The sequence below is a fragment of the Spea bombifrons genome, chromosome 4 (assembly GCF_027358695.1).
Source record: "Spea bombifrons isolate aSpeBom1 chromosome 4, aSpeBom1.2.pri, whole genome shotgun sequence".
In the NCBI taxonomy this organism is placed as follows: Eukaryota; Metazoa; Chordata; class Amphibia; order Anura; family Pelobatidae; genus Spea; species Spea bombifrons.
The window spans coordinates 1,107,612-1,120,762 of NC_071090.1; the positions used below are offsets into that span (position 1 = coordinate 1,107,612).

General features: G+C 50.2%; 2 protein-coding genes across 2 annotated transcripts in view; one reads left to right on the plus strand and one right to left on the minus strand.

The window, feature by feature from the left end:
* LMNTD1 (lamin tail domain containing 1) overlaps nt 1-5,006 on the minus strand; it is a 25,285-nt gene extending 20,279 nt beyond the window's left edge. Inside the window, exons 1-2 of the mRNA XM_053464420.1 lie at nt 4,930-5,006; nt 3,472-3,622 (exon numbers count right to left, since the gene is read on the minus strand). Of these exons, the coding sequence (XP_053320395.1) occupies nt 3,472-3,609 (138 nt within the window). The 5' untranslated portion in view covers nt 3,610-3,622; nt 4,930-5,006. The remainder of the gene's footprint in view (nt 1-3,471; nt 3,623-4,929) is intronic.
* ETFRF1 (electron transfer flavoprotein regulatory factor 1) overlaps nt 1-13,151 on the plus strand; it is a 203,325-nt gene that overhangs the window by 38,106 nt on the left and 152,068 nt on the right. The gene's annotated exons all lie outside the window — the stretch shown is intronic.

The window sequence follows — 13,151 nt, forward strand, 5'->3', positions numbered from 1 at the left end:
TGCCTTTATTCTGTGGCAGTTGTTGTGCGTCGGTTTTGGTATCACAGTTGTCGTAACATTGTCTAGCAGATCAGATTGCGTTGTCCATATGTCTGTCTGTGTGTGTCTGTGTGTGCGTGCGCCGTCCATACAAAGCTTCTCCTGTGTTGGGGGTCAGAGGTCACCCCGCCGAGGGTTAAATTTCCAAACACACGGGTTTTTCAAAAGTGCTAAAAATAGTTACAAGATTTGGGGAATTTTGTAAAATTCGGCTTCGCTTTCCATCCATCGCACTTCATATTCGTATCGTTTATCACTTAGAATCGAGGAAACCCCCTCCTCGCTCTCCTCTGCCCCACTCGGGGTCTCAGGGGTAGATACGAGGGGTGGGTGAGATGCCATCACGGGGTGATGAGCGCGGATCGCAGGGGGCGGCGGATCGCGGGGGGGGGGCAGATCGCAGGGGGGGGCGGATCGCAGGGAGCGCGGATCGCAGGGGGGGCGCGGATCGCAGGGGGGGCGCGGATCGCAGGGGGGGGCGCGGATCGCAGGGGGGTGCGTGTTACATTATAATCACTCCCTCATTCTGCAGACCATCGCCCCGCGTCTCTGTATGTGCCGTGTGCGGGACACGCTGCGTGTGCGTTAACGTGTAATTAGCAGGCAGCCTCTCCACGCTAATCTTCCGATGTCACAATACAGTAATTACAGAGATGCCGCCGTTATGGGGGGGAATTAAACCCCCGGCTATTAACAGGAGATTTCAATACGGGGGGATTACAAATAATTACGTGATCTGTAAATGTTGGCAGACAAATAAATTAATGAAATCACCAGGGATACAATGTATAGAGAGATGTAACAAAGTGTCCAGAACCGAGAGAGAGAGAGGAAAGAGACAGAGAGGAAAGAGAGAGAGAGGAAAGAGACAGAGGGGAAAGAGACAGAGGGGAAAGAGAGAGAGAGGAAAGAGACAGAGGGGAAAGAGAGAGAGAGGAAAGAGACAGAGGGGAAAGAGAGAGAGAGAGAGATAGAGAGTGGAAAGAGACAGAGAGGAAAGAGACAGAGGGGAAAGAGAGAGAGAGAGAGAGAGGGAGAGAGAGGAAAGAGACAGAAATGAAAGAGACAGAGAGGAAAGAGACAGAGAGGAAAGAGACAGAGAGGAAAGAGACAGAGAGGAAAGAGACAGAGGGGAAAGAGACAGAGGGGAAAGAGACAGAGGGGAGAGAGAGAGAGAGAGAGAGAGAGAGAGAGAGAGAGAGAGAGAGGAAAGAGACAGAGAGGAAAGAGACAGAGAGGAAAGAGACAGAGGGGAAAAGAGAGAGAGAGAGGAAAGAGACAGAGGGGAAAGAGAGAGAGAGGAAAGAGAGAAAGAGGAAAGAGGCAGAGAGGAAAGAGAAAAAGGAAAGAAAGGAAAGAGAGAGAGGAAAAAGAGAGAGGAAAGAGAGAGAGGGAGACACAGAGAGAGGAGAGAGAGACACACAGAGAGAGGAAAGAGAGAGAGAGAGAGACAGAGAGAGGAAAGAGAGAGGAAAGAGAGAGAGGAAAGAGAGAGAAAGAGAGAGGAGAGAGACAGAGAGAGGAAAGAGAGAGAGAAAGAGACAGTAAATGTAGGGCAGTCACCATGGCAACCACTAATTCATGCTGATTTCTGCAAAATTGATGACTAACAGGGCCCGTTGTCCGCCGCGTGATGATTTTGGCAGAAAGTGCTGCAGAGACCGTCCGTACCGACAGAAACCGACGTGTTTTCCTATGTTTTGAGCACTTAAAGAAATGTTTATTTCTAGGATCTCTAAATGTATTTCTGGATCTTTTCGCCCCGATAATGCGGTGACCCCAGGAGGTAAATAAAAACCCAACTGTACAGCACTGCGGCATACGATGGCGCTATAAAAATCAATAAATAATAAAACACAGCAGCCAGGGAGTAGAAACGCTCCTTAAAAAAGCTGCGCGTGTGTTTATCGTGCAATTTCACATAAAAAAAATCCTGCAGTGAAAAAAACCTCCGTCTGCAGATACAAAAGAGACTTGCGAGGTTTGGGAAATGAATGAAATTGGCACATTATGATCTATAACAGTCGGATTGGGGCAGGATCCACAAACTGGCGATTTTCAGGTATTGTGCAGTTTCCGGCAGGATAAACGTGGGCCCGATCGCTAAAATGTAATCTTATTTTTCTTTATTCCTCCCCAGGGAATTTTATCATGATTAGGAGAGACAAATGCCTCTGATAATGTTGTCTCTGCTGACTGCCGCCCTTAATAGGTCTATTACTTGCAAAAAAAAGGTTTTCCAAGTAATGATGTGGATGAAAGCTTTATCAAACACCATCTGCGCTGTCTGGAGGGTCCGCGCTGGGAGGAGGGGGACATCGGGACAATGTCTTCTCAGCCACTCAAGGGAAGACATTATGTTCGACACAAACGGTCCTTCAGAGACCTCGTTCTGTACAAACACAACATGTTCTGCAGACAGAGCCGTCACGCTGCTCCGGGCAGAGCGCTCTGAACGAGACCGCGGGGGCCAAGTGCCGAGTACACAGCGTGAGCGATGAATAAACTCCACGTGGACGGGATAAATTAATGGAGGCAGAGGATGATAGGGATGGGGTATCAGGGGATGGGTAGAACCGGGGTTGGGGTGTCAGAGGGGGGGTTGGGGTATAAGAGGCTGGGTAGGTAGGAAGGTCAGAACTGGGGATGGGGTATCAGAGGCAGGGTTGGGGTATCAGGAGATGGGTAGAACCGGGGTTGGGGTATCAGAGGTGGGGTAGGTAGGGAGGTCAGAGCCGGGGTTGGGGTATCAGAGGTGGGGTAGGTAGGGAGGTCAGAGCCAGGGTTGGGGTATCAAAGGCGGGGTTGGTAGGGAGGTCAGAGCCGGGGTTGGGGTATCAGAGGCAGGGTAGGTAGGGAGGGCAGAACGTAAGGCTGCATTGTAAGGGGGGGCAGGTTGGGAACTGGGTGTGAATGTAATTTGGGTGAAATAAGTAACTTTTTGTTAGCAGATCCTGCCCACTAATAACACTGGATCTCCGTGTTCCCCCCTTTGCTGGGATCCTGTTGTTGGTGGAAGTTCCGGGGGGTAATTAAGGGGCATTAGTGGCAATTTCCACTCCCAGAAGCCCCATGTTTACCTGCTTCTCCAGCCCATTGTTGGGGACTTTCAGTTAAACAATCTCGTGCAAACAGGGGGCAGCTTCCTAAACCATTAACCAAACATCGGCCCCTCGACGTCCCACGGCCCCCTCTGCACCTGCGCGCAGAGACCGGTTTCACCAGCAAACAAGGTGTTAAGAGAGGACGAAACCTTTAATCAAAGGTGATAAAGGAGTAAAGTTACATAAGGGACCTCATGAGTCTCTTCTTCAAATGGAATAAAGAAGAGGCCTCTGAGGTCTGGAACGCTTTTGCCGCCTCGACTAAAGACTTCATTTTCACCGAAATACATAAAAAATAATAATTAATAAATGGCCCCCGGGGCCCCACCTGGCTCAGCTGGCTCCTCAGCGACCTGACGTTCTGGATATAGTTACTCAGCTTCTCTTTAATGTCGTGAAGCTGGATTTTTTCCAAGCCGTGTCTGACGATGCTGGCGGCGCTACCACCTCCGCTGGAAGGCATCATCTCGGGGTAGTATCTGTATGGGTTAAGAAAACAAGACCGGTAACACTTAATTGTCATGTGACACTGATAGGTTGTTGCCATAGAAACAACTTCTTCTAAGTGTTCTGGTTCTGTGTGATTGCGCTGGACACACCGGAGAGAGTATAAGTGGAACAGAACCTTTAATTAGCATCAGCAGAACGATCGGTTACTAATTATCAGATTCTAGATTTTACACCCAGAACTTACTGCTGAAAAGTGCGTCAAACTAGAAAGAAAAGAAAAAGAAAAGAAAGAAAAAGGAAATAAGTAAAAAAAAAAAAAAAAAAAAGTAAGAAAGAAAGGAAAGAAGAAAAAGAAAGAAAAGAGAAAATAAGGAAGACGCAAAGAAGAAAAGAAGGAAAAGGAAGAAACGAAGAAATTAAGGAAAGAAAAGAAAGAAAAGAAAGAAAGGAAAGAAGGAAAGGAAGAAAAAGAAAGAAGAATGCCGTAATCCCTTCGCATACTCACAGTTTGGGTCTAAACGCAGGAAATCCCGGCCCCACGAGACGCAAACTCAGCAAAATCTCATTTTAATACCGAAACTATTGCAGATCTGTTTACAATCACCAATAGCAACCGCTGTGATTGACAGTTACTGTGGGAGGCGGGGCTTAGAGACAAAGCTCAGAGTGGGAAAGAATCCTGGAGAGACTTTGTGTCACTTTAACCCACGCAGTGCCGGAGATCCGCCTGAAGAGAAACGCTTTCCCCCAAAATGGACAAATCTTACTGCAAAAAAAGTCCATCGGGAGGAAATTCTCCGAAACGGCATTCAGAACGCAGGGAATTCACTCAATATCCGTTTCTTCAATAAAAAACATTTTCTCCGGTGTCTGCGGATTCGGAGCCTCACTCGCTAAACTGGATTACGCGTCACCGCCGCGCGAAAAACCACTCACATCACCCAAAGCCTCTCATTCTCCAGTCTGTCACCAATATGCTACCACGGTAGCCAAGACTTTTAGGGCTATATTCACTAAACTGTTAGTTGTGTTTAATGTGTCACTAATTACCATATCAGAGAACTGATGAGTCTTGGGGTGAATGTGCAGATCCGAGCATCCCGATTGGTGCTTTTCTCCCTGCTATATCACAGCTGGAATCCCTGCTTGAATGCAGGTGACTTCATCCAGAATATCTTTACCTCCTGTTTTTTTTTTTAGTTGCCGCCATTATCGAGTATATATATATAAGTGTGATGGGCTATTCAGGGGTTAAATTTCTGGGGTCCATGTTTTACAGATTATGTGCATTTTTGGAATCTCCGCCTCTTGGTAATGCAGCAAGATTTAGCGTTACCTGAATCCTGCGCGAATTCACGGAAAGAAAACGGAGAGCCCGAGGCCATGGATTTCTAGACACTGTCCAGAGTCAACGAGGCTCCTCGGGGGCTGTCCCCGCCGCCCCCTCACTGCAGAAAAATATAATATTTTTAAATATTTTACAAAATTAAATAAAAAATAAATAAAAAATGTAAAAAATAAAAAAATTTCAGCCAGCATTGCAAACTCCCATCCTGTCGTTACCGTTATCTTGCCCGCCGGTTACCCCCAAATCCCGCCGCCCCCTGTGAACGCGCGAACGTTATTCACAAACATGTTATCCTTCACGCCGCGCGACGAAAACAATAATTACCGGATTACAGGAGAAACAGACAAGACGAGGAATTCTGGGGATTCTGCAGCCAAATAATACGTTTGGGCCAAGACGCTGAGCTCGCCGGGGGCCCCCGCGGACAGACAGGAGGCAGCTCCGGGGCCCAGCGTCAGCGCGTTTCGCTTCCCACAAACCCAGCAGAACAGTCATTAAAAACAAAATAAACTCAGACTTAAGAATTAACCCTTAATGATAGGGGTTAACGAGCGGCCAGAGCCTGGGATTCCGTGTTGGGTATGACTCCCATCACTCTTAGCAGTGACTTAATAATAATAACCCGTCTTTAGCGGTTCAGCATTTTTTTGGATATTTAAAAAAAACATTTTTCTAATAAAAAGTTTTTTTGGCGCGTCCGGAGCCTCCGCTGCCTCCTCGCCCCGTTCAGTAATATTATGACCTCATTGCGTCCTGATTGCCGGATTATTTGGTATTTAAATGATTTATTTTGTGTATAACTGGTGCAGGACTCAAGCCGGGCAGCTGTACTAAAGAGGACCCTTGTCGCGAGGACGTTAAATATCTGTAATTTCTCCAAAAATCACTAATTATTACAATAAATAGCAGAATTTCAGAACAAAGGTTTTTTCCCCCGTTTCCACGGGAACCATAGAATGTGTCATTCTTTTGTCAATTTATGTTAATGTGCGCGGCGGCGGCGGCAATTAATGCATTTCAGGCGGCGGCAATTAATGCATTTCAGGCGGCGCGTAATACAGGAGACTTAATGTACTGAGTACAGGTGTAGAGTGTTACGCACCAGACGCTGACATGTCCCTCCGTCCATGCACAGCCCGCACTCCCACTCCTCGCTTAAAACAGGTTCCTTCAATAAAAATCTGCACCTTCGTGGCTTCGGATTCCGACGCTGTAAGACGGGAATTAATTTGCATTAAGATAGAACGGAAGGAAGTTTTACTTCACCGAGAGGGTGGTAGATAAGTGGAATAGCCTCCCAGCAGAAGTGGTAGAGGGTAATCTGCTAAATCCATTTCCTGCTGCCTTGCGGTAAACGCGGCGTCTCATCCTCACCCACAGGGACCACCTGACTCACGGAGCCCTAAGGGGAAAGACGCTACCGCAAAGCAAGGAACACCGTGAGCTTTGTGACCAGGGGGAAGCACCCTCGTGTCACATGATCTCCAACATGGCGACCTCTAGGTTAACTTAATGTCATAAACACAGGTTTAGTTAGCGCTGCACTGCGCAGGATACAGCGCCCCCCCGCCCGGACCCCCAATAAGTGTAAAGACCTGAAAGGGTTAATTTACTGTAATGTCTCCAAAAAATGTCTATTACTGAGTACTGCGAATAATGAAATAAAATCTCAGAATTTCCAACCGTTATGGAGGTCGGTGGGCGGAGTCTCGAGATGCGCCCTCGCTGAGACCTAAATCCGTAACCCAATTACTGAGGTAACTATAAAAAGATGGAGGCCCTGACAATACCCTCAAAACACGATCCGTGCCTCGGCGGGGGAGTCGCGAAACCCGCCTGCAAATTACCTCCAGCAGGCAGAGGGAGGCCTCTACATACCCCATGAACGTCCCCTCACTGTATTAGCCTGTACCACTTCTACTGGGAAGCTGTTCCAATTATCTACCACCCTCTCAGTAAAGTAAAAAGTCACACGTTCAATTCGACAGAAAGGGGCACTTTTGTTTTAGGGGGTGTAGTTAGAGGCGTGGCTGGGGTATTCGTGTAGCTGAGTGGGGCATTTAGAAGTTTCTATATACACATTACTTGGGCTTTTAGAACCGTAGAACCCTGCGATCCCCTCATACCCAGCAAACATTCTGACCTCCTAGAAAAGAGGGGCATCGAGGGGGGAGAGAGGGGCATCAGGGGAGGACAGAAGGGCATGAAGTGAGGAGGAGAGAGGCATCAGTGATTTGGGGCCCAAAAAGTACTGCACAAAGTAATCAGGGACAATTATAGGGTATGGTTAGGACAGATTCCGTTTAAATTATCAGCCCACCTCAGAGCAAGTAACGGAAATACCGGGGTGGGGTCAGAGAGGCCAGACTTTACCCCCGTAATACCCTCCGGAGTCGGTGTCGTGAGCAACTGAGGAGAGAGAGCGGGACGCGGGACGGTATTTATTGTAGGGGCGGAGCTATGGGCGGTGCCGGTTGTGTTCGGGGCGGGGTGTAGGACTGTCCCGCGGCCGGGTTTCAGGCGGAGTCTGGCGATCTTGTTAGGGGAGTTGGGGCGGAGCCGGTTGCTCTTTGGGCGGGGTTTCCGCAATCCCGGGGCGGAGCTGAGGGCGGTGCTGGCTGCTCCCTGCTCTCCCTCTCTCAGTCCGCCCGCAGCTCCTGAGCCTCCGGGAACTTTCTCTTCTTCATCCAACTGGGATTATTGGAGGAGACCCCGAACCCCCTGTGAGTAACTTCCCCGTGTGTCCGGGAGCCGCACCGGGCCCCTGTTTGTGTAGTAGTGGATGCGGGGTCCTGCCTGGGGCCCCTGTTTGTGTAGTAGTGGATGCGGGGTCCTGCCTGGGGCCCCTGTTTGTGTAGTAGTGGATGCGGGGTCCTGCCTGGGGCCCCTGTTTGTGTAGTAGTGGATGTGGGGTGCTGCCTGGGGCCCCTGTTTGTGTAGTAGTGGATGTGGGGTTCTGTGTAGGGCCCCTGTTTGTGTAGTTGTGGATATGGGGTTCTCCACTGGGTGTGAGGTACACATTACTATCCTGCTGCGCTGGGTCACATGTATGTAACACGCGTGTGTCGTCAGTACACAGAAAAACCATGACATCTGTCGCTCCGCGGACAGGAACCGACCCCCTAAATGGGTCTTCCGTCCCAAGATCCGGCAGTCGGGCGCCAGAGATTCTTCTCCTCGTTTACTGTCTGCTTCTGGTATGTGACGGACGTGATATATACATATAGGGAGCCCTCACGCCGTGTATTTACATATAGGGAGCCCTCACGCCGTGTATTTACATATAGGGAGCCCCCATGCTGTGTATATACATATAGGGAGCGTGCCCTCACGCCGTATATATACATATAGGGAGCCCTCACGCCGTGTATATGTGTATAGGGAGCGTGCCCTCACGCCGTGTATATGTATATAGGGAGCGTGCCCTTACGCCGTGTATATGTATATAGGGAGCGTGCCCTCACGCCGTATATATACATATAGGGAGCCCTCACGCCGTGTATATGTGTATAGGGAGCGTGCCCTCACGCCGTGTATATGTATATAGGGAGCGTGCCCTTACGCCGTGTATATGTATATAGGGAACGTGCCCTTGCGCCGTTTATATGTATATAGGGAACGTGCCCTCACGCCGTGTATATGTGTATAGGGAGCCCTCACACCGTGTATATGTATATAGGGAACGTGCCCTCGCGCCGTGTATATGTGTATAGGGAGCCCTCACACCGTGTATATGTATATAGGGAGCGTGCCCTCACACCGTGTATATGTATATAGGGAGCGTGCCCTCACGCCGTGTATATGTATATAGGGAGCGTGCCCTCGCGCCGTGTATATGTATATAGGGAACGTGCCCTTGCGCCGTTTATATGTATATAGGGAACGTGCCCTCGCGCCGTGTATATGTGTATAGGGAGCCCTCACACCGTGTATATGTATATAGGGAGCCCTCACCCCGTGTATATGTATATAGGGAGCCCTCACCCCGTGTATATGTATATAGGGAGCCCTCACCCCGTGTATATGTATATAGGGAGCCCTCACACCGTGTATATGTATATAGGGAGCCCTCACACCGTGTATATGTATATAGGGAGCCCTCACACCGTGTATATGTATATAGGGAGTGTGCCCTTGCGCCGTGTATATGTATATAGGAAGCGTGCCCTCACACCGTGTATATGTATATAGGGAGCGTGCCCTCACGACGTGTATATGTATATAGGGAGCGTGCCCTCACGCCGTGTATATGTATATAGGGAGCGTGCCCTCACACCGTGTATATGTATATAGGGAGCGTCCCCTCGCGGCGTGTATATGTGTATAGGGAGCGTGCCCTTGCGCCGTGTATATGTGTATAGGGAGCCCTCACACCGTGTATATGTATATAGGGAGCGTGCCCTCACGCCGTGTATATGTGTATAGGGAGCGTGCCCTCACACCGTGTATATGTATATAGGGAGCACTCACATCGTGTATATGTATATAGGGAGCGTGCCCTCACGCCGTGTATATGTATATAGGGAGCGTGCCCTCACACCGTGTATATGTATATATTATACAGGGTGCAGGGAGCGTATGAGTCGCCGCGGCTCCCTCTCCCGCTGTGAGTCGGATTATTCTGTGTTTCCATCGGGATCCGGATCTCCTGCCAAATCCGGAGCGGCACCAGGCGGGGTTAATCCTTCACCGTCTGGGAGATCGTTTAACCCTTTCTGAACAAACCCTTTCTGTGGGTACAGGTTGTGTAAACTAGTAGAGACCCTGCATACCGGCCCCTCCGGGGGCCAACGTCCTGCGCGGGCGGCTGCTCTCCATACAGCCCTCTGCACGTCGCGGGGGCCGCCTGTGTGTGATGTAGCTGCGTGTGCCGAGCGTGTACGGGGCTGAATCATGCTAAGGGGGGGGGCTGGGGGCGGCTCGTGACCGAATCCTGGGGCAGATTTGCTGATCTTCGCCTTTAATTCGATTAACGGATTAGCAGCGTCCAGGAGAGCAGCGCAGGAACCCGGGGTAAGGAGTAGGGCACTCGGGGGAGCGGCCGTCCCAACCGGGTCAGTACACACTCACGCTGCGACGTCCCGCACTCGGGTCTCTGGTGATCGGTAGTCAGTGACCGCGGAGTCTGGGTAGCGGTTTCTCCGATTTGGCGAACTGCGCCGGGTTTGGGAGAGAGAACTGGTAATCGGTCAGCGTTAACCCTTTCTTGGTTGCTGCGGCTCGTAATTGTTATAGAATTCTGCTACATTTCTTTTGGGACCTCCGAGGTTTCTTACGGTATCTGCTTTTCTTATCACCGGTGCGCTGTTGTTATACTGCATGGTCCGCAAACCAGCAGAGCTGACAATCGGCTTCATTTAGAGTGATGTAAAGTTTGAAAAGTGGTCTTATTGCCGTAGCAACCAATAGACCAATTAAATTGGTTACTACGGTGATAAGACCACTTTTAAACTTTGCACCTGAATCAATCTTTTTAACGTTACCCCCACGAGTGGCATATCCTGACCTGGGGCTGCGGCCCCCATAAATACCCACTGACCCCCGGGGTCGTTCCTCTATAGAGGTGAAACCATTACCCGTTAGCAGGTTAAACATACAGAAGCTTTTAATAAGCCTTCCCGGTTACTATGGCAACAAGCTGATGACAACAACTGTTACGAGCTTCTGTGTCACATGACAATTAAGTGTTTCCCTCAAAAATTGCCAACATGGCAAAGTTTGACAGGCTGTAGGGATGGCGCTGTGCCGGCTGAGAGTCATGGGACTCGTAGTCTGCACTGGTTTGGAGTTTGTTATGACTTGTGTGTTCCCAGCCATCAAGAGCGATTCTGGGCAAATGGTCAGGAGAAACATCCCTCTGGTTTCCATGGTAACTGCTCCACATTTACAGCTTTGGCCCAAAGTGTCCCCCGGTTTAGCTGGGTCGAAGTGACGACATCTCGCTGCTGGTGGGACTGGGGCCCCCACGGGGTGGTCTGCCCAGAGCTGCCCCCCTCATACCCGTCACTGAGTTTGGGGCAGTTCTGTTTGTTTTCATTATTTTTTGTGTTTTCCTTTGGAATTCGCAGAGATTCCGTTCCAGCAGGAAGTCGTGCTGATAAAACATGACATCATCGGGACGGGGTTATATTTAGATGAAGCGACATGTTTTTTAGTAACATTTTGACAGTTTTTGTAACTTTCCTCATTACCACGGTAACCGCAGGCAGCTCAGGCCGCTACCTTATCTGTTTCCCAAGGTGACTTTTTCCGCCCCATGCTTCCAGGCTCGCTGAAGCCCATTGTCCTCTGCCTGGCCAGAAATTCTGACGGTGCAGTTCCCATTAATTATCCGTCCCCCGCCGAACGTGCGATTTAAAGCCGCAGGGTGGCCCGTGGCTGCCCGTGGCAGGGAGTCCACGCCATGCGGCCGGCTGGCGGCACTGCCCAGGTGGTGCAATAACGCCGGAGCTGTTAATCCAGTTTATCGGGACTCAAAAAAAACTTTATAGGGAACCGAGCCAAAAAGTGTAAATAATAGAATTGAATGCTAATAATGATAATATTTAAATATTAATAATATTATTATTGTTATTTCGGATAAAATCCCAGTCCTCGGTAATCTTGCTCGATAGGCGCAGGAAGGACGCGGGGTTATTAAAGAATACTTTGTGCGGGGTTGCAAGGCACATCTCTGGCACTTAAGGGGTTAAGACAGTGGGTTTAAAGGGCCAGCGCGTCTCTATTGTGATTTGGGTTTTTGGGGGGGGGTTTGAGGTCACCGTTTAATGTTTTACTGTTTTTTCCGCTTTTCTGCGTCTCTAATTAAGATACTTTGTGACGGTGAGGTTTTGTTAACTGTTTCAGTGCCTGGTCGTTCCCCTTGAAGTTTTGTTCATTGTGTTTCTCGCGGCCCCCGTTTTGGCCGCTAATGTAGAATTAAAGACAATGGCTCCTTTCTAACATTCTTTGTGGCTTTTTTTCTGTGTCTAAAGGAGCAAATAAAATGGCACAAAAGACAGGGGGGGTATAAGGTCCCCGGGCGCGGGGTATAAGGTCCCCGGGCGCGGGGTATAAGGTCCCCGGGCGCGGGGTATATACCTTCCTCTATAGGGCAGCGGCCACCGGAATACAGATATACGTTAAGGTTACGTTACTGTATCCGAAGGGCTTCTTAAACAAGCAGAATTTACCATCAATTTGGTAAAATGATGGAGACTGACACCCCTATACCTACCGGACCGGCCGTACCCCATCCGCTGCACCAAAACTACACCGGTACCGGGGCGAGGGAGCCGAAAACACTGGGAACCCAGTAACTTATTCCAGAAACGGGGTATGAGACGGGGTGTAGGAGGGGGTAAGGGGGTATGAGACAGGGGGTAAGGGGGTATGAGACGGGGTGTTGGAGGGGGTATGAGACGGGGTGTAGGAGGGGGTATGAGACGGGGTGTAGGAGGGGGTATGAGACGGGGTGTTGGAGGGGGTATGAGACGGGGTGTAGGAGGGGGTATGAGACGGGGTGTAGGAGGGGGTATGAGACAGGGGGTAGCAGTGTCGGGTGGCATGAAGGGGTAAGATTGCGTACATGCAGTCTGACCCGGTATAATACCCCGTGGTACACGGTATCGCTATTGGATGTGGTGACACCTGTATGCGCGGCTTGCAGGGAATGCGCCGATCGCTCCCCGTGTTGTTGCCGTGAAACACTTTAAAAAGCGCAAAGTTCCGTAACCGTTACTTTAACGTCATTTTCCCCCAACGTCTTGTTTTCTGGGAGATGAAGCGGCTTCGCTGTCCCTTTAAATGTTGCAGCGACCGGCGATCTCCCTCTCTGCCGAGCGCCCCCCGGTCACCGGTTCCCCGGCTGCTTCTCGTTACCCGCTGGCGTCCGCTTCCCAGCCGCCGGATTCCCCGCGGAGAACGAACCGCTCTGTTTGTGGGATTTCTCGGGCTGTAAACGGCTCTGTCCGGGATGCGCAGGTTCCGTGTGATTTAAACGTCCCTCTGCGGCCCCCGGGGGCCCCCGAGCAGCCTCTGGTTTGAGCCGCAAATCGCATCACGTGGAATTTTCTGGTTTCTGGACGGCATCCAGTGACTCGGTAATGTATGAAATCTGGTTTGTTGGTTAACGTCGGGTAAAATATTAAAAGCTCGTCCTCAACATTCCCCCCTCCCCCCCGAACCCGGCACAGGGGCGGCCAAACACCGCCACGGACTGTGTCGGCGAT